Source organism: Mustela erminea, chromosome X, assembly GCF_009829155.1.
Source record: "Mustela erminea isolate mMusErm1 chromosome X, mMusErm1.Pri, whole genome shotgun sequence".
NCBI lineage: Eukaryota > Metazoa > Chordata > Mammalia > Carnivora > Mustelidae > Mustela > Mustela erminea.
In genome coordinates this window covers 113,144,641-113,166,438 of record NC_045635.1, presented here as the reverse complement: position 1 = coordinate 113,166,438, position 21,798 = coordinate 113,144,641, and the positions used below count along the sequence as shown (strand labels likewise).

The window sequence follows — 21,798 nt, the reverse complement described above, 5'->3', positions numbered from 1 at the left end:
AAACTGAAAGAAGAGCAGTGTGGCTAAAGTGAAGGGAGCAAGGACAGGTGACGCGAGGTGGCCGGGAGCTGGCTCACAGGAGAGCTTGCAGGCCACGCGACGGCCTGCTTTCAAGTGTTAACCAGGCAAGTGATATATAGTCTGATTTCTGTTTTTTGTGGTTTTTTTTTTTTTTTTAAGATTTTGTTCATTAGAGGGGTGCCTGGGTGGCTCGGTGGGTTAAGCCGCTGCCTTCAGCTCGGGTCATGATCTCAGGGTCCTGGGATCGAGCCCCGCATGGGGCTCTCTGCTCAGCGGGAAGCCTGCCCCCCGCCCCCCCCCCGCCTGCCTCTCTGCCTGCTTGTGATCTCTCTCTGTCAAATAAATAAGTAAAATCTTAAAAAAAGAAAAAAAGATTTTGTTCATTAGAGAGAGAGCATGAACGGGGGTAGGGCTCGATCCCAGGACCCTGACCTGAGCCCAAGGCACACGCTTCACTAAGCCACCCAGGCGCCCAATCTCAAAAGATCCAAAAAAGGCAAGCAGACACTGAGAGAAGAGGGGCCTACCCACAGCGTGGGGGTAAACGGGAACGGGGCAAGAGCAAGGGCAGCAGCCATCCCAGTGCTCCAGCGGAGGGAGACAGGCCCACGCAGCAGTGAGCGGTTGGGGACGAGCGCAGTGTGCTTGCCGGCGGTGTGGCCCGGGCAGCAGCGAGCCGGGAACCCTACGTGATCCACCCTTGGGAGGCCCTGGGCTTTCACTCCCAAATGGGGAGTCCCAGGAAGGATCTGAGCCAAACCTCCCCGTCTTCCTTCGAATCGCTTCAACAGCTGCACCACTGCACGGAGTCCGCGTGGGTGTCAGTCAGGGGGACGGCGACAAGACGGGAACTGGAGATGGGACTGCAGTCATCCGGGGAAGAAACGGGGGCTGATTCGCCCCTGGAGGCCTCCCTACCGCCACCTTGACAACTGAGCCTCCGAGGCGGTCTCTTCTGTGAAACAGGCTGTAAAAGTAGCACACACAAAGCGTCTGGCGCCCCCTGTGACACAGGAGCCGGCTGTGACCCCTGACAGTGCTGGTCTGACTCCTGAAACCCCTGGCTACTTTCCGAACTGCTCTTGGAGGTTCCTGTGCCCTTAAAACTGCAAAGAAAAGGTTGATCACTACTTCCTACTTAAAAGTCCTCAAGGGCCGCCTGTTACAGTGTAGACAAACCCTGCTGCACAGCCTCTGGCCCCATCACGCTATACACGCACACACACACACAACCTTGCCTGTCTTCCCCAGTACCTGGCACCCAGAGGGCACTCAGTGTGTTTCTAGAATCTCCAATGCAGGAAAGGACATGAACTGATTTAGAGCAGTAAGCCATCTTTGCACACGGAATTAAAATGGGGACCTACCTCTGTTTACAGACATGACACATACAGGAGTCACATACAAGCATTCACAACAGGGGGAACATGCAGAGGGTTTGGCACACACGAGTTTTCCAGATCTTTAAGCACCCATATTGCCTTGGATGGTAAGATCCCATGTTTCCATATCTCCCAAAATGAAGCAATTGAAATTTCATTTTCCTTCCCTCATGAACATTCCTAGGACACGAGGCTGTGATGAAAGCACAGCCCTGAGGGTTACAGACGTGGGACAACTGTGACCAGCTGCTCCCAGGCTAAATGACTAAAGGGTCCCAGGAGGCTTTAGCATTTTTTCTTTCTTTTTAGTACTTTTCCTCTCCCTTGACAGACGACTATTATTCCAGAAATTACTGCTGCTCCCGGTAGCGCGCCCCTTCCGTCATCCCATAGATGGACTACGTTTCACCTGCTGCAAGTTGGTGAAGGAAATAAAAATGACTGGAAATGGGGTCCCGATGGCAGGTGAAGTAAGATGTGAGGTGTCTCCTTACGAGGAAAGGGGAAGCGCTGTCGCCTCAGGCGAGAGCGGCGAGAATCAGACAGATCTCAGTTCACATTCCACCGCTGACTGGCCGCACACCTCACTTCTCGAAACATCCATTCCTGCCAGGCTCAGCCACTGTATGGTGCACCTGGCAAGTCCCGGGCCCCGGTCCCATCTCACCTGCCCTGTCACAGCTCATTACTCCTCACCATGGGCCTGTGAAGAGACACCACTGTCCCCATTTACCAGCTGAGAAAACAGGCCCCCGAGTTTAGCACCCCAAGGTCACAGAGCTAATAAGCAAAGGACAGTCCAACCCAGACCTCTTCACTACTCATTCATTCAACGACTGTCACCTGAGCTCCTAGTACCTTCGAGACACTGAGTGTATGTGTCAGTGAACAAGACAGGTAAAAGTTCTCATCTTCCTTATGGAGCTTACATTCTAGAAGACACGGATAGGGGAGACAAACAGGAAGCCATACGAATATAAACCACCCAGCTCGTGTTCAGGTTATGCCGCTCGGAACTGCCACCAGCTAACAGTTTTTTACCTGCCAGAAGGGTCATTTCACACGGTTCCACCTAATAGGAGGTAGGAAGGGCGTCCGGGGGGTGGGAGACAGATGCAAAGCGGGGGGCACAGGGTCATGAAGATCAAATGAGGTAGGTAACAACAGTGAAAAGGCTGGATGAAACTAGAATGTTCCGGGACCGTAACAAATTATTACACGGTATTACTTCAAGTTCCCCACTTTGCTGCTGAGAATGGCAGCAAACTTTAAGGCATCCATGTGGCTAGGTGGCTCCCGGGCTTGCTGGTTCACAGCTCACCTGGAGCCAAGAGGCCCCTGAGAGTTTGGGTTTAAAACATGTCTTCCGGGGTGCCTAGGTGGCTCAGTGGTTAAAGTCTCTGCCTTCGGCTCAGGTCATGATCTCAGGGTCCTGGGATTGAGTCCCGCATTGGGCTCTCTGCTCGGCAGGGAGCCTGCTCCCCCGCCTCCTCTGCCTGCCTCCCTGCCTACTTGTGATCTTTGTCTGTCAAATAAATAAATAAAATCTTAAAAAAAAAAAAAACCTGTCTTCCTGCTCCCAAGAAACAAGAGGTTCCGCTGGTGCCGTTCTTCATCTACACAAAGATGAGCCTGCGATCTGAACAATTTCCCAGGATCCCAAGAGAAAGCCCTGTTACTCAAACACAGTGACAAGTCATCAAGGCTACTGTGTGTTTGAAACTTACTGTGGGTGCGAATGTCACTAGCTTCCCCAACGCATTCTACCATATAATCACCATTCGCTGTGCTCGGTAAAGATTACAATTAAAAGAGCTGCTAAAACTTAACAGACAAGGAAAAAGTAACTGACAGAAAATGACACTAGGTTAATCTGTAGAGAAATGATAGGTATGCGGAGTTTCTTTTAAAGAGACAGCCTTTATTGTAGGGATGTTTACACTGAAGAATTCAAAACGTGGTAACGGGTTTTTGGTTTGTTTGTTTGTTTTTTTTTTTAATTTATTTACTGATTTGTATTTAAAAGGAAATGTTGACACAGATTCCCGAGAAATCATCTGAACAAGCTGAACAAGCGGGAGAAAACAATCCTGCTGAAACAGTAAAATAATTCCAAGACATATGGTTTACCCAACAGACAATACTGTAGATGCTGTCGCTGATAGGAAAACTGACTGCTCCTTACTCTTTTAAACACACAGTGATATATAATTAACAATATTCAATCACTTCTGTTCTTTCCTGAATATATAAAAATTAAAATACCAATTAAAAAACTAATATATCTTCTCTTTAAATGTTTCTTACAGATACAATTTCAATATTTTCATTCGATAGTGGTGTAGCTTAAGAGATTTTTTTTTATTCACAAGTCAAACAACACTCCACGCCAAGAGAACGGATAGTCTATAGGCTCGTATTGCAAATAAAGACTTCAGGAATGGAGCAACGGGCATTTCTAAAATACAAAATGGATAAAATTCTGAGAGGATACATGCAATAAAGCTCTATGGAGCAGCTGGCCACAGAACTAGAACATTCTACTGATGATTTCAGTGGGGCTCCAGATGCTTCCGAACTCAACGTAAACTCTCATCTCAGGCTTTGTATTTTGCTTTTCCAGTTTCACTAATGACACAAACATGCTACAAGATAAAAATCCAGAGATTCACATTAGAAAAGCGTATCCTGCAATGGAAGGCAAGAACAGCATTTTGCACGGCTCGGGGGAACAGCGCTGCGCTGCAGGGGCTCCACCGGACAGACAGACAGACAGAGGCTAGCGGGGCCTTCCTCACCGGGTGCGGAAACGCACGCTCTCGCCTCCTGCCCATGGAGCAGAAGCAGGTGCTTGAAGGAGAGTGAGTGAAAAGACTTAGACCAGTTCATTTATTTCTCACTTATGACCACATCTATCATCTGAAATAATAATGGGACAGTTACTGTATGTTAAAGCTGTTCGACTGTTGCAGCCAACAGAAGTGTCACCCCAGCCTGGCCAAGTTCCAGCTCTAAGGACGTCTGCGCTTGACTACAGCTTTATGTGACTAATGGGAACCATCAGTCTGTTCAAATTATGAGGTGCTGGAAAGAGAAAACAATTCCTCTCTTTCGTAAATTTTTATACAGGCTCTGAAAAATGAGTGAGAAAAAGAGGCATTACTTACATTCAAATCCCTGAAGTATTCGTTATAGTCAAGGGCATATCCTACAACAAACTTGTCGGGAATTTCAAATCCAACAACTGAAAAGAATCATAAATCATCACTCAGATACAGAAAACATCATTTTCGATTCAAATGTTTATGAATGTGCCTCTCTACAGATTCTCTCTAAAATCTTAAGGAAAAAAAAATAAATACCCTCTGAAGTAACTCTCAACCATTTCAGAGAAAACTTTCTCAGGTTGGGGCGCCTGGGTGGCTCAGTGGGTTAAAGCCTCTGCTTTTGGCTCAGGTCATGATCTCGGGGTCCTGGGATCGAGCCCTGCATCAGGCTCTCTGCGTGGGAAGCCTGCTTCCCCCTCTCTCTCTGCCTGCCTCTCTGCCTACTTGTGATCTCTCTCTGTCACTCTGTCAAATAAATAAATAAAATCTTAAAAAAAAAAAAAAAAACTTGCTCCGGTTAAGGATGGTTAAATGACTGACAGAAAGTAATTCACTTACAGTCTGGTTTATAGCCAACACTTCGAGGGGTCCTCTTCACCAGCAAGCTGTTAATTACAAAATGTAACATGTGACATAGGGAGACATGACAGGGCATTACAAAAGGGGACATTCCTGCTTTGAGACATGGTCTCTCCTGCACCTAGAATATTTTCTATGTAGAAAGACTACGAAATGGGCAGCGAGCTTGCAGGGACCGGGCAGGACAGCAGTGAGCTCCCGCCACAGCCGAGACCCTTGCCTGATCCCCACTAGGAACATGACTGATGATTCTGAGATGGTTCTGACGCCGACTACTCATGCACCCATCAGAGGGCAGCAGATCAGAAGGATGAATGGATGGGGAGTGTCAACGGGCAGTTTCAGGATCCCTGGAAGGCCAATGCTACAACTGCAAAGGGGTGCGGGAGATGTGAGCGTCACCTTTTGAGACTCTTAATACATGGCTTACAAAGATCGTGAGGCTAAAAATAACTAGCATGTTCAAGGAGCTTGTACTGATTTTTGAGAACAAAAACTGCAGTTGGGATACGCCACCTCTAACATAAGCTCATGTCGTAACCCAAGTGTGTACTGCCTGCTGGAATTTTTCAGCCATTAAGAAAACCTATTGGGGTGCCTGGGTGGCTCAGTGGTTAAAGCCTCTGCCTTCGGCTCAGGTCATGGTCTCAGGGTCCTGGGATCGAGCCCCGACTGCTTGGCAAGGAGCCTGCTCCCCCACCCCACTGCCTGCCTCTCTGCCTACTTGTGATCATTGTCTGTCAAATAAATAAATAAAATCTTAAAAAACAAACAAACGAACAAACAAAAACATATGAAAATCCTATAAAAAAAAAAAGAGAAGCTATCAACAGTGTTTTGATAACCTTTATGTATGTTAAGGGCAGTCCCAGTAAAACTTACGATTTTATACCTTCTTAGATAAATATATTTCAAAAGCTGGAAAGGACAGGGGTGCCTGGGTGGCTCAGTCGGTTAGCCCCTGCCTTCAGCTCAGCTCATGATCCTGGGGTCCTGGGATAGAGCCCCTCCCTCCCCCGCATCGTGGTCATCAGGCTAACTGCTCAGTGGGGAGCCTGTTTCTCCATCTGTACCCCACCGCCCCCCTGCTTGTGCTCCCTCTCTCCACTCTGGTCTCCTCTCAAATAGTTAAATAAAATATTAAAAAATAAAAAAAAGCTGGGAAGGGCACAAAATGATTTTCAATCTTAGTTACACATCAGACTCACCTGGGAACTTTAACAAAACAAAACTCAGGTACCCGGGCCACACCCCTGACCGATTACATCAGAATTGCTGGGGATGGGGCACAAACATGGTTTCTTTTTGTTTTGTTTTGTTTTACAATTTGTATAAGTAAATAAACTACAAGGCATACTTCAGAGATCTTGTGGGTATGGTTTCAGAGCACCACAACAAAGCAAGTATCACAGTAAAGGGAGTCAAATGAATGTTTTGGCATAAAAATTATGTTTATGCTACACTGCAGTCTATTAAGTGTGCTACGGCATCATGTCTAAAAAAGCACGCATCTTAGAGACATTTTATTGCTAAAAGGCTTTCATCTGAGTTTTCAGAATTCATAATCACTGATCACCACAGCAAATATAAAAATGAAAAAGTTTGAAATATTCCAAGAATTATCAAAATGTGACAGAGAGGGGCGCCCGGCTGGCTCAGCTGGTTTAGCGTCAGGCTCCCTGCTCAGTGGAGCCTGCTTCTCCCTCTCCCTCCGCGCCTCCCCCTGCTCCTGCTCTCCCTCTCTCTCAAATAAATAAATAATCTTAAAAAAGAAAAAGTGACAGGGACGTGAAGTGACCAAATGCTGTTGGCAAACTGGTGCCTACAGACTTGCTTGATGCTGGTTGCCACAGGCCTGTGATCTGTAAAAAACACAGTATCTGGGGCGCATGGGTGGCATATATTTGCGGGGGAAAAAAAAGAAAGGTCTAAACTCAGTTACATAAGTACACCCAAAAAAAAAAAATAAATAAATAAGAAGGGGCGCCTGGGTGGCTCAGTCGTCAAGCATCTGCCTTCAGCTCAGTTCATGGTCCCAGGGTCCTGGGATCGAGCCCTGCATCGGGCTCCCTGTTTGGCAGGAAGCCTGCTTCTCCCTCTCCCACTCTCCCTGCTTGTGTTCCCTCTCTTGCTGTCTCTCTCTCTCAAGTAAATAAATAAAATTAAAAGAAAAAAACCCACAGTATTTGCCAAGTGCAATAAAGCAAAAGCACAATAAACTGAACTATGCCTACGTTAAGAGTTACTAAGCAGATAGAAAGTCCAACATGAACAGCTTATTCAAATTCTTCATTTTGAAAGAATTATGTAATTTTTGAAATAATAATATAAATAATTACAGGTTGCCGGAAGTCACAGAAATGCGCAGGGCCGTGCCATGTGCCCCCCCCCCACCCAGCCTCCTCCAGTACTAAGAGTTCACATTAACTGGCAGATCACCACGACCAAGACGTGGGCTCCGGGGAACTGACCTTGTCCAGATCCCACGAGTCTCACACGCATGCATTTGCGTGCGAGTGTGTGTGCTTCTGTACGACTTTATCACACATGCGGGTTCAAGTGACCACCACTGCCTCGGGATGACAGGACGTCCCATCGCACGAGGCTCTATTCACAGTCACGCATCACGTTCACTGCCCTCACCCCCAGTAACCACTCACGTGCTCTCCACTTCTGGCATTTTGTCACTTTAAGAAGGTTGCATAAATGGAATCATATAGGAGGCAACCTTTCGAGATTGGCTTTTTTTTTTTTTTTTTTAAGGAGGCTCCACACCTAGCACGGAGCCCAGCACGTGGCTTGAACCCATTTCTCCGAGATCAAGAGTCAGACATTTAACCGACTGAGTCCCCCAGGCACCCCGGACACCTGCTTTGATGAGCACAAGCCCCTTGAGGCTTATCTAGGTTGTCCCGTGTTCCTTCGTACGACTGAGCAGGACTCCATGGAACGCTGCCCTGCGGTCCGTTTCGTCATTCACCCACTGATGGGCACTTTGGTTGATTCCTGTTTGGGCCTATGACAAATGAAGCTGCCACGAGCTTTCGTGTATGAATCTCCAGGAGGACCTAAGTGCTCATTTCTCCGGGACAAATGCAAGTGCTGGAGTGGTATGGCAGCTACGTGCTTAGTTTCTCACAAATGCAACAAGCCGTTTGCCAAGGCAGCCAATCCATCTGACATTCCCACCGATTCACAGTTTTAAAATTTTTAATCGAACTTCTTGGAATACCCAGGTGGCTCAGTTAGGCAACTGCCTCCGACATGAGTCATGATCCTGGGGGTCCTGGGATCGGCTCCCGCTTTCGGCTCCCTGCTCCATGGGGAGCCTACCTTTCCCTCTGCCTGCTCTGCCTGCCTCTCCCCATGCTTGGGCTTTCTCTCTCTCTCTGACAAATGAATAAATAAAATCTTTAAAAAAATATTAAAAAATAAATAAGTAAATTTTAATTGAACTTTTAAAATTTTTATTTATTTGACAGAGATCACAAGAAGGCAGAGAGGCAGGCAGAGAGAGAGAGAAGCAGGCTCCCTGCTGAGCAGAGAGCCTGATGCAGGGCTCGATCCCAGGACCTGAGATCATGACCTGAGCCGAAAGCAGAGGCTTTAACCCACTGAGCCACCCAGGCGCCCCTTAATTGAACTTTTTAAGTTAAAATGCTGATCTAGTCCTTCTTAAGCCTGCACTGAATAAAAAGAACAAGCTGCCAGGCTTACTTTCTATGTATTGAGCACAGGTTACATACACACCACAAACAGATATGTATCTGTGATATTAAAACCGAATGGTGAGGGCGGGATTAAGAAAAAAAGGTTAAGAAAACACTGACTTAGGCCAGCTCCATCACTAAGAAATGAACGACCAAAGCACCCTCTGGGCACTCCACACCTCCAGCTACACAAAAGCCCTCTCTCATGAGGCAGTCTACCTCAATTCCGCAGCCTACTCCAGGAAGGAGGGAAAAAAGACTATCCCGAGGCTACAGAAGTACCCTGTGCCACAGGAGAGACATAAGCAAGTGCAGGCCTGGCTTACAGGAAGCCACTTAGTGCCCCAGAGTGCAATGTGGATAGAGACCCTCTCGTCACACCTGTCCCCAATCCACTGAAAGGGACCTACCCACACGGGCTCCAGCTATCAGAGAAGCCTGATAGGACAAACTGCTGACAGACGGTTCACAGAAGGCTCACGCTGATTCAGAGATGCTCGATATGGGATACTTGGACCCTTTAAAAGGGGTTTATCAAAACCAGTTATTCATTTAGGAAAAAAATTAGATTACTATCTGACCCCTACACAAAAATTACAGAGCGGTCAAAGACTTAAAAATAGAAGATGAGGGGTGCCTGGGTGGCTCAGTGGGTTAAAGCCTCTGCCTTCGGCTCAGGTCATGATCTCAGGGTCCTGGGATCGAGTCCTGCATTGGGCTCTCTGCTCAGCAGGGAGCCTGCTTCTCCTCTGCCTCTCTGCCTGCCTCTCTGCCTACTTGTGATCTCTGTCTGTCAAATAAATAAATAAAATCTTTAAAAAAATAGAAGATGAAATTGCAAAAGCCAAAAAACAAATAAACAACAAAAACAAAAAACAATCGCCCCAAACCACCTCGGGTGTTACCCTACCAGAACCTTACGGTGGTAAATAAAGCAGGAACTGTGAGCCAGGTGGCCTGGTTCAAGCCTCACCCCACAGTGTGCTGGGCGCTGTGCTGTGCCTCTGGACAATTCCCTATGCCTTGGTGTCCCTATCTGTAAAGTGGGAGCCACAGTGCTCCTTCAGAGTTATAAGGGGTTCAGCTGTAATTATAATTAAACAGAATTAAACTAGAAATAAAGGTAGAGCTAAGAAAGCAAAAGCCAAACAGCAGAGGCAGGGCCCGGAGGGGAGGTTGGCATACGTCATCACTCAATTCCAGGAGCTCCGGATCCTCAGCACCCACCCCCTCCCTAAACCCAGTGTGGGATCCTTGGTCTCAGTTCGTCAAGCAAGCCCCAATGTTCTACCAGGCTACCCAAGACAAGGTGACATCATTATTAGCATGCTGAAAAACCAAGTGTTAATAATATTAAGCAAAAATATGACTGCAATGAAGGGCTTCATTAACACATGACAAAATTATAAAGCATATTTACTGAGTCTTATTTGAGATCATATTACTTTTTGAAGATAAACAAGTTGAGAACATTTACTCTTACGAGAAGCAATTAATTACTGAAGCCCGTTTCAAATGAAGAAAATAGCCCGTCAAAATGTTATACACATACCTTGCGACCTTGACCATCTTTGGATTGTGTTCCTTGACCAAGGAAAGCAAGGTCTGCATTGTTTTGCCAGTGTCAATTATATCCTTTAAAAGAAAAAGACAAGACATTTATTTATTTATGTGTGAGAGAGAGAATGAGAGAGAAAGAACATGAGAGGGGAGGGTCAGAGGGAGAAAGAGACCCCCCGCCGAGCAGGGAGCCCGATGCGGGACTCGACCCTGGGACTCCAGGATCATGACCTGAGCCGAAGGCAGTCGCCCAACCAACTGAGCCACCCAGGTGCCCAAGACAAGACATTTAAAGAGCAAATAAAACTGCATCCTATAAACACCAGACACCGAAACTCCATGGATAAGTAGAAGAATGCTATTGTTTTCAGGGTCGCCAACTCTCAGAAGCAGGTGGTTCAAGACGAGAAACACTGCTCCATGCCATCTTGAAAGTCTCCAAATAAGGCTTTACTACATAAAATGACTTTATATTAAAGTGAACCTTAACTACTTAGTCAAAAGTAGGAGACTATTCAAAATAAATACATCTCTAATTGGAAAAATACTGCTTAAACCCTAACCCTAATGTTCTTCAATGAAAACGTGATGGACGGTACAAAGCGGTGCTTCACAAAGTGCGGTCTGGGAGCCGTCAGAAGCATCAGGGCTGGAGACTTGTGAAAAATGCAGAGTTTCGGGCTGCAGTGGCCAGAACTCAGATGGCCCAAGACTCCCGTCCCCTCATGCGCACGCCCAGAATAACCTCCCAACCCCAGCGGGAGCACAACCTGGGAAAATGCTGGAATGGTTAGTGGCCATGTGAGAGGGCCACGTGCAAGGACACGAAGTTGGCCTTTAGGAGCTGGGAGCAACCCCTGGCCCGGAGCCAGCAAGAAAACAAGGCCCTTCGTCTTGCAAGCACAAGAACTAAATTCTGCCAACAACTTAAGTGAACTTGGAAGAGGACCGCGAGCCCTGGGCGAGAAAGAAGCCCCAGCCTTACTTCAGCCCCAGGAGCCTGAGCAGAGGACTCTGCTAACCTGGACATGCATTGTTTTCAGCTGTTAAATTTGTGGTCATGTGTTAGGCAGCATCACCCCAGACAAAATCGATCTGAAGTGGAATTAATAAATTTACATTTAAAAACAAGCAACCAGGGGTGCCTGGGTGGCTCAGTGGGTTAGGCCTCTGCCTTTGGCTCAGGTCATGATCCCAAGGTGCTGGGATCGAGCCCTGCGTCGGGTTCTCTGCTCGGCAAGGAGCCTGCTTCCTCCTCTCTCTCTGCCTGCCTCTCTGCCTACTTGTGATCTCTCTGTCCAATGAATAAATAAAATCTTTAAAAAAAAATCAGCACATACCCTTCCCTGTCCCCCCCAAAAATAAAAAAAAAAATAAAAACAAGCAACCAGGGGCACTTGGGTGGCTCAGTGGGTTAAAGCCTCTGCCTTCAGCTTAGGTCATGAACCCAGGGTCCTGGGATCGAGCCCCACATCAGGCTCTCTGCTCAGCAGGGAGCCTGTTTCCTCCTCTCTCTCTCTGCCTGCCTCTCTGCCTGCTTGTGATCTCTGTCTGTCAAATAAATAAATAAATAAATAAATAAATAAATAAATAATCTTAAAAACAAGCAACCAACGGCACCTGGGTGGCTCCGTCAGTTAGGTGTCCAACTGCTGATCTCAGCTCAGGCCTTGATCTCAGGATCAAGTGTTCAAGCCCGGCAATGGGCTCACGCTGGGTGTGAAGTCTACTTAAAATCAAACCAAAAAATCTCTCAAGCAACTAGTTCCCAGGGATATTCATGAACTCGAATCTTTTGAAGACAGCGTCACTTGTTTAGTTTTTGATCCATAAGCTGAAGTTTCTATTAATAAAAATGAATTGGGGGTTACTGGCGCTCTTAAGCCTTAAGACATTTTATATAAAAGAATGAAAACTCATTCTACTGGTGAGAGTATAAAGCAAATGACTCTCTCGAGTCATTTGGCAGGAACAGTAAAACTGAAAAGGGACCCACCTATGATTCGGTCACTACCTGCATTTAGAGGGGACTCACAAGGGCACACCGACACTGCAACTTTGCATTTTAGGACAACTGCATGTCTCAAGGTGAACAACCTCAGAACTTAATAGGAGTGAAAATAAGATATAAGAGGATATGTATAGTGCGGCACCATATATGTTCTTAAATCCCCAAATATGTTTTGTATGTGGATACACACATGTAATAGAAGCATAAAAAAACACGCACGGGGATGATGTGTATCAACTTTAAAAGAAAGGAAAAACTTTGAAACCCAAAAGAGAGGGTAAAGAAATATACTAGCATTTTCCCATTATCCAATAAAAACAAATTACTAAGTATTTCTTACAAAAAAACCAATCTTACTCCCTTATAACAACACAAGCCCACAGTTAAAACTGATGACGAGGAATTTATTTTCCGGGATTACCTTTAGGACCGTGCATACTAAGTTAGAAAATCATAAACACTATATTGAAAGTATGTAGAACTTACCTCAACAATCAAGACATTCTAGAAGGAAAAGAAATGAAAATCAGTATAGTCAATCAGTGTTTCCAATTATAACTCACATCATATAACAAACTCATTATCCGAATTCTTGTTTTTAAGATGCTTTCCTATCTCAAAGCCTGATTTAAACAATGGGCCATCTGCTGGGATTTAGTACTCTTTAATGTGAAATTTTCATTGTAGTGGAACTTTTAAAAACAAAATTTGATCTATATAGGTTCATTTTTTTTTTAATTCTCACTCCTTTAAACAGAGGTCTAATTTTGGGCAAGTCATAAAGTTTCTCTGGGCCTCAGTTTACCATGTATTAAATAAGGGATGTGAACTAGTATATATCTTCCAACTCTAAGGTTCAAGAACTATAATTTGTACTAGAACTCCAAAATCATGCTTTTAATTCACCATATGGAATCCAGTTCAAAACCTGTTTTCTCATTAGACTAAAACTGATCTGTATTTGCTGGGTGTGTTCATATGCTTGGACTCAACTAAAGGAAGGTACCAATGCTTCCTCCCACCATAAACCCTCACCCCAATTTCTACCTCTCAGAATTTTATAGCTGGAAGAGCCCTTACAGAAGAAACCATCTAAGAATCACCGCCGAGGTACAGAACAGTCGTATCTGTTCTCATGCTGGTTAGAGGAACAAGGCCCCATTTCAAACACTGGTTATAATCACTGTCACAGGAAGAGTGACTATTGTGCTATATTGTGACCTGCTGTTCTCCCTTCTTGGTCACATACCAGTTGTACGACAATCTTCATGTTCTATATATTCTTCTAAGTCAGTGATTACCACGGTAGGGCACACAAGATCCACAGGGTTGCAAGAAAGAAATGTTAGACCTTTTTTTAAAAACCTCACCCTGTCTGAGCTGTAATTTTGCATGTATTTTGCAATATGCATAATACTACCACCACAGTCTGTATTATTGTCCCTTTCCTCCTATGACAACTACTTTGTCTCTTTTCAAGATACCGCAATCTCAATCTTTAGTGGAACTGAATTTGATCAATTAATGGGCCAATCATCATTTCATCACCTACTATGTGATTCTTTCTCAGCATTTTCTCTACCCTCGCTAGCACATCGGAAGGGTACCACTCTCCCATCCTAACTGTGGCTCACTGCCTCAGCAATGTGTACCAGGGGATGGAGTTATAGTTTGAAAACCGCACTGAGGGGCGCCTGGGTGGCTCAGTGGGTTAAAGCCTCTGCCTTCGGCTCAAGTCATGATCTCAGGGTCCTGGGATCGAGCCCCGTATCGGGCTCTTTCCTCAACGGGGAGCCTGCTTCCCCCTCTCTCTCTGCCTCCCTCTCTGCCTGTTTGTGATCTCTGTCAAATAAATAAATAAAATCTTTAAAAAAAAGAAAACACTGAATTATGAGACAGAAAAACTGGATTCTAGTCTTGACTCTAATACTAAGTAGCTGCACGATCTTAGGTCATAATCATAGACTTCTAGTAATAGGAGATAGCTTGTACAAATCAATCACAGTCCAGAGAGGTTAAATATTTATCCAATACAAAACTGTAGTATCTAGAGTATGATCTCAATATATGGTTTTAAAAATAAAGAATGAGAATTTCTGGGACGCCTGGGTGGCTCAGTTGGTTGGACGACTGCCTTCGGCTCAGGTCATGATCCCGGAGTCCCGGGATCGAGTCCCGCATCGGGCTCCCAGCTCCGTGGGGAGTCTGCTTCTCCCTCTGACCTTCTCCTCGCTCATGCTCTCTCTCACTGTCTCTCACTGTCTCTCTCTCAAATAAATAAAATCTTTAAAAAAAAAAAAAAAAAAAATGAGAATTTCTACCATTATGGAAAGCTTATTTCATGTCAAATAGCTATATCCTTACTTCATAAATGGAAAAAAAAAGGATGAGCCTCTGAAGTCAGATGATTTGCCTAAAGTCATAAAACTAGCCAAGTGGTAAAGAAGTATTTTCAGAGTCCAAGGTCCATATTCTCAACCACTAACTGGAAAAAAATTTATGTACATATGTATTTACATAGAATGTCCCCCCAAAATTGGCTGAAATAGAAAGTCTAAATAACCCTCAATCTCACCACCAAGAAATAACTTCATCCAACTTAGATGCCTTGATTTTTTCCACAATAAATGTGCTCTACTGTGACTATCAGGAAAAGAAAATTATTTTCGAAAGAGAACTTTTAAGATCACAAAGCCATGTAGTAGGACAGAGCCATTAGGTGGGAAAGGCAAGATCAAATGAAATCCCAGGAGGCTTTGAAGGCTAGGCCCCTTCCAGCACTAAAAACTGACTATAGGAGTCAGGGCTTTAAATGACTTCTAAATATGGGCAAAGTACGTGGAAAGGGAAGACTCGGTCTGGCAGTGGTACACAGGATGGGCAGGAAGGGGAAAGTCAACAGATGATTATAATTTCTCTTTTGAAGTTTTCAAAAATGTTGAGGAGGACAAGATTAGTCTGGCAGGACCCCCATACGGGACAAGAGGATCTGACACAAGTGTTGTATGCTGAAGTTTTCTACTACATACCCAGTCAAGTAAGCTATAAACATTTAAAAGCCAGAGAAAGAAAAGAGCTTTGAGGCCAGAAAGACCTGCATTTAAATTCAAGTTCTACCATTCACTGGCAGCATGGCTTTGGACAAGTCCTTCAAATCTGCTGTCTTAGCTTCCTGATCTGTAAAACAGGGGTAACAGTACCTACGCCTCAAGGGCTTGTTGTGAAACTTTTATGAGATTATACCTTTATAACTGGTGGTGTTTCTACATAAAAAGCTAACTGGCAGCTGAAAAAAAACACAGCAATCTATCATTTGTCACTGGTTACTTGGAAATCACTGCACTGCATCACAAGGCTAATGCTGAAATATCTTAACATCTCTATTATTTCCGCCAATTGCCTATACTGGAACAATCTTGATGTATTTGGAAAACTCTTTTTGAGAGGTCTTAAAATAGCACTATGTTTAAATTTACTGAGTATTCGAACTACCAGAAAAACTGTTTTAAGAGGCCTACATGCATTATCTCACTTAATGTTCTGAATTCTTTGAGGGGACTGCCGTTATGGTCCCCACCTTACAGAGAGGAGACAGAGGGGTTAAATAATTTGCCCAAGGTCACACAGAAAAAGTTGTGAGCTAGGCTCTAAATCAAAGCCGCCCATCTTGGGGCGCCTGGCTGACTCAGTTGGTAAAGCATGCAACTCTTGATCTTGGGGTCATGAATTTGAGCCCCACATTGGGGTAGAGTTTACCTAAGGAAAAAAAAAAAGCTGCCCATCTCTAGAACCCACACTTTCACAACTATCACGTGATACCACACTACATGTTTTGTTGTGTGAGTCTACTTTTATAAAGAAGACTGTCTCCCCACTCCCCACCAAAATATATATACTTTTGAAGAATTCTAAATTAGATCACCACAGAGGAAGACAAGGGTACTTTGTAATACAGACTTGAAGTTTAATGTTGGAGTCTGCTGCCTCTTTGCTGTGTGACCTGGAGAAAGACAGCTAACTGAGGTTGATTCCAAGGGTTAAACAGCCCTTGTTTAAGTGCATAAACAACTTGTGAGCTTCCTCTTAGTGATAAAGCAGAGTGTTACTAATTGACTCTTGGCATGAAGTCAAGAGAACTCTTTTCTTCCCCTTCAAGACACATACCTTTCCAGTCAAAGTTGAGAGATCATCTCCACCAATGACTTTGATGTCCCCTGTTGACTGGTCATTCTAGTTAAAAAAAAAAAAAGATATGTAAGTATCCATGTATATCCTTTTGTGTACACACACATACACACACACACATATCTCAAATTATCAAATGGGAACTAGAAGATTTAAGAAGTTAGCGATCTAATGTCATTGCATTATGATATTCTAAATGATACACACTGTAAGATATGTTTAAAGAAATGAATGACTAGGTAACTTTCAACTAGAGATTAGTAAAAACTTGAAAGTTCTAATTGGCCATTACTGATCTGATGCTCCTCAGAGCCCTAAAAATAGGGCACACAACATTTTCCAGTGGGCACTATCTTAACAGCCACCCATCTTCCATCACAGTCATTTCTGAAACATGAAGTTAGTAGCCTGACCGATGTCTGGTTCTGGCCCTGGACCATTCCCATGAATCAAGCAAGTTGTGGGTTCTGGTCTGTATCACACCCAAGCCCTCAAAAGTCTGGCCCAGGCCCATGTCATCTTCAGCATAGTCTGGAAAACCAGGTCTGATCAGCAGTCTTTCAAGGCCTACCTCTCAGGCTCCCAGGTTTCTGCTATCACAGAATCCAGGAGAAACTCACACAGGAATTTCAAAGGGAAAATACTCCATATGCACCGGAGTGGGTGGTGGTGACAATCATAATTTGGAGCCAACATTGTGCCAGCACAGTAACAGACAAAGAGACCAAGGAACAAAACAGAGCCCGGAAACACACTCAGAAATATCTGAGGATTTAGTATATGATAAAGATGGCATTAGAAGGCAGTAAGGAAAAGATGAATTATTCAACAAAGCAGTTATCCATTTTGGGAATAAAATAAAGTATGATCCCTACCTCACAGCAGACACAGAAATAAATTCCAGATGGATTAAAATCTAAATGTAAAAAATAAAGCCATAAGCAGACTGAGAGAAAATGTAGAAGTAGTATTTTCACATTTCTTAGAAAGGGTAAAAACCTAGGCATATCATGAGCCCAAACTGAAGGAAAAGATCTGTAACAAATAGTCCTTTGTATACCGGGTTCCAAGACTAAGAAGCCAATAGGAAAATGAAAAATGAACGCAAGTAGGCAATTCACGGAAAAAAGGCCAGAACATGGAAATGATATCGATCAGAGAAGCAAACACCAAAACCATGTGGTTCACCCATTCACCCCGGTGAAACTTAATCTTGATGATGTATGTTGACGAAAGTGAGGGGAAACAAGCACTCTTGGTAAGAGAATAATTGGTACAACCTCTTTTTTAAACGATTTTATTTATTTAACTGAGAGAGAGAGAGACCGTGAAAGAGGGAACACAATCAGGGGGAGTGGGAGAGGGAGAGGCAGGCCTCCCGCCGAGCAGGGAGCCTGATGCGGGGCTCGATGGGGGGCTGGATCTCAGGACCCCAGGATCATGACCCGAGCCGAAGGCAGACGCCTAAAGACTGAGCCACCCAGGCGCCCCAAACTGGTACAACCTCTTTTGAAAATGGCACAGCAATAAGCTATTAAAATCGTAAGCATGTGTGCCATTCGCCCCGGCGATCCCACTTCAGGAACCAATGCTATAAAAACTCACAAACATGCGAAGGTACATACAAGGAGGTTCACTGTGTCAACTAGTTATAAAAAAAAGAAAACGGGAGACAAGCAACAAGTCTATTAACGGAACCTATTTATGAGACTGAGGACCTTCAGTAACGGAACCGATTTAAATTTGGTTCACCCGCACAAGGCAATATACCACACAGCTATTAAAAAGAATCTGAAATCTTTACACACTGACATGGGCGACAGGAATTAAAAACACCAATTAGCAGAGTAATGTGTTGCCTAAGAAACCACTTTTGCTCAGGATTTTAAACAGCTTTATACCATCCATTACCTCTGAGTGGTGAAAATGCGGATTACAGGGCTTTTTACTTTTCTGTATTTCCATTCTCATCATACGCTTCGATACACATGTCCATTTTTTATGGCGTGTCATCTTTGAAAAACACAATCGGGACCAAACTATTCAGTGTTGCAACCTAAACAGATCTAAGTGTGACTTCTGATATGAAAACAAAAATCTAGCATCTTACGGAAATTACAGATACCCTTTATTCTAACTAACTTAAAATCCAGGGTTTCAAACACAGGGAAGTAATTAATAGCAAAAACAAAGACAATATCAAAAGCAAAAACAACAAAAATAAAACCCCAAACCCAAATACAAAACCTGGAGCTTTCCATGATCATTGGGTCATAGTAAATGACATACACTGTGTATCAAAGTATATAGTGACATCTTCTGTAGAAGTTTGGTATTACAGTCCAATTCCCAATGATTTTTTTTTTTTTTTTTTTAAAGAGAGAGAGAGAAAGAACTGGAAAGTATGGAGTCACAGAAAAAGCCCTATGATCCAGAGGCTATGGTGACAGGGTAAGAAAAAAGAACTTCAAGCATGCAAGCTTGCATCCAGATCTCCCCACTCCTGTTTGTCTCCAAGATTATTAGCTTGAATCTCTTCTGAGGCCTTTTTTTTTTTTAATGATTTTATTTATTTATTTATGGGGGGGGCACAGCAAGGGGAAAAGCAGAGGGAGAGGGAGAAGCAGGCTCCCCACTGAGCAGGGAGTCTGACCTGACGCGGGGCTCGATCCCAGGACCTTGGGATCATGACCTAAGCGAAAGGCAGGCACTTAACTGCTTAACCGACTTAGCCACCCAGGTGTCCCCAGGCGTCCGTCTTCTGAGGCTTCCTGCCACGCGGACCAGTGGAGGCTAATAAAGATTGGCTGAGAAAGACCGCTGCAGCCCACTGTGCTAGAATACAAGTCTGAGTGCCCTTCAGCAGAGGACAACCTCCCTCCGTCCCCAGCGCCCCCTCCCACCTCTCCTGGGTGGGACAAGCTTCCCACTGTCCTCCTGCTTATTACTGAGGGACTCCCATGTGCCCCATCTTGAAGGAGACGGTGGGGCTGGCCCAGGAGAGGGGAGAGGCCCTGCCGCCCCCACACTTATCCCCTCTTCTCTACCGCCCCATCACCCCATTCTTCCCAGCCGGAGAGCCCCAGCTGGCCTGAACTCAGAGGGTCATTGTCAACTATGCAAGATTCCCAAAGAAGCTCTCTGAGCCTACAGCTCTACCCTTAGCATCTCTGTTTCCATTTGGTCTACCTTTTTTTTTCTTGTTTAAGTGTTAAGACTGGCAGGAATGATTTCCAGGTTTTTAAATTCAAGTATAATTAACATACAATGTTGTATTAGTTTCCTATGCACACTTACCTTTCTTTTTTGCTTTTGAATGTTTTATTCATTTATCAGAGAGAGAGGACAAGTGGGGCGGGGAGAGGCAGAGGGGAGAGGCAGAAGCAGGCCTACTGCCGGCTGGGGAGCCCGATGCAGGGCTCGATCCCAGGACCCCGAGCCAAAGTCAGAAGCTCCACTGACTGAGCCACCCAGGTGCCCCCAATTACCTTGCTTGAGTCTGGGAGAAAAGATGAGAATAGGAAGGAACTTTGCTTATTCCTATTTGTCTATGCCTAGGGATTCTGCGACCCTCCAGGCAACAGGGACCGCAATGTGGTTTTGGAAAAGAGGAGAGAGCGCTGTGGGAAAAGACACTAGGCGAGGGCTGAGAAAGGCGGGCCTGGGACAAAGCAATCTCCTCCTGCTGAAGAGAATACAGAGGCCCATCCCCAAAGCTGAGCTCCCACAAGGGCTAGGCTAGGACTCGTACTGAGGTAGAAGTCTGGGCTTAGCGCCTCGAAGCTTGCTTGATGCGGGTAACCTGAGGCTGTATCTCCGGAGCCCCAGGACGGAGGGACCGGCAGAAGGAATGACTTCCCCGGTCCGCCACATCCCAAGCATGCTTTCTCTGCACACCCTCATCGCGACTGTCCTCTGTCCTTTTGCTGTTTTCCTGTAGACCCTGATCAAGTGTCAACAGCAGTGAGAGTATTACAAACACATGCTTTTACAGGTAGACGGCACCTCAGATGAGAAGCGGCAGATACCCAATTTTCTAAAAACAGAGGCAGAGAAAAAGAAGTCTGGATGGATACACACCCAGGGAGTAATCTATTTACCTGTATTTTATGAGTGTTTTGAAAAGAACATGTTGTTTAAAAAAATTATTTTTATCTATTTTATCTATTTATTATATTTATCTAACTATTATCACCAGCTAAAAAAATGATGCTAATAGTTGAGGGGCACCTGGCTGGCTCAGTGGGGAAAATGTGTGAGTCCTGATCTTGGGATGCTGAGTGCAAGCCCTACGTTGGGCCTAGCGCTTACTTAAAAAATACAAATAGTGAAGAGAAGGGGCACATCACCCCCATGTTCACAGCAGCAGTGTCCACAATAGCCGAACTGTGGAAGGAGCCGAGATGCCCTTCAACGGGCTGATGGATAAAGATGTGGTCCATATACACTATGGAATATTACACAGCCGTCAGAAAGGATGAATACCCAATTTTTGCATCGACATGGACGGGACTGGAGGAGATTATGCTGAGGGAAGTAAGTCAACAGAGAGAATCAATTACCATATGGTTTCACTCATATGTGGAACATACGGAATAACATGGAGGCCATTAGAAGGAAGGGAAAAATGAACGGGGGGGGATCAGAGGGGGAGACAAACCATCAGAGACTGTGGACTCTGAGGAACCAACTGAGAGTCTCAGAAGGGAGGGGGTACAGGGGTGGGGTAACCAGCTGATGGGTACTAAGGGGGGCACGGGTCAGGGTGTTAAACACACTTAATGAATCGCTAAACACTACATCAAAAACTAAAGATGTACTATATGCTGGCTAACTGAACATAATAAAAAATAAATAAAAAATAATTTTTAAAATGATGTTCATGAAGCAGGGCCCTCAGGTCATCTACTAGACCCACGCACTGTCCACTACAGTGGCCCATTAAGCACATGTGCAAATTACAGCTGACCCTTGAACGTCACGGGTCTCAACTGCACAGGCCACTTACACATGGATTTTTTTGGATAAATACGAATAGCATGGTCAATGTGTTTTCTCTTCCTTATGGTTTCCTTAATATTTCTTTTCTCAAGCTTCCTTTATTGTAAAAATATAAAATACAAATACAAAATACGTGTTCACTGTTTCTATTATCAGTGAGGCTTCTGGCGAACAGCAGGCTATCAGTAGTTAAGTTGTGGGGGAGTCAAAAGTTACACAAGAGTTTTCAACTGTGCAGGGGG

At 44.7% G+C, this 21,798-nt stretch overlaps 1 protein-coding gene across 1 annotated transcript in view; it reads right to left on the bottom strand.

Annotated features, from left to right (window-relative positions):
• Positions 1–3,303: 3,303 nt before the first annotated feature.
• Positions 3,304–21,798, bottom strand: part of HPRT1 (hypoxanthine phosphoribosyltransferase 1) — a 41,395-nt gene continuing 22,900 nt past the window's right edge. The window contains exons 4-9 of the mRNA XM_032330824.1: positions 16,535–16,600; positions 12,857–12,874; positions 10,352–10,434; positions 5,069–5,115; positions 4,571–4,647; positions 3,304–4,048 (exon numbers count right to left, since the gene is read on the bottom strand). Of these exons, the coding sequence (XP_032186715.1) occupies positions 4,001–4,048; positions 4,571–4,647; positions 5,069–5,115; positions 10,352–10,434; positions 12,857–12,874; positions 16,535–16,600 (339 nt within the window). The 3' untranslated portion in view covers positions 3,304–4,000. The remainder of the gene's footprint in view (positions 4,049–4,570; positions 4,648–5,068; positions 5,116–10,351; positions 10,435–12,856; positions 12,875–16,534; positions 16,601–21,798) is intronic.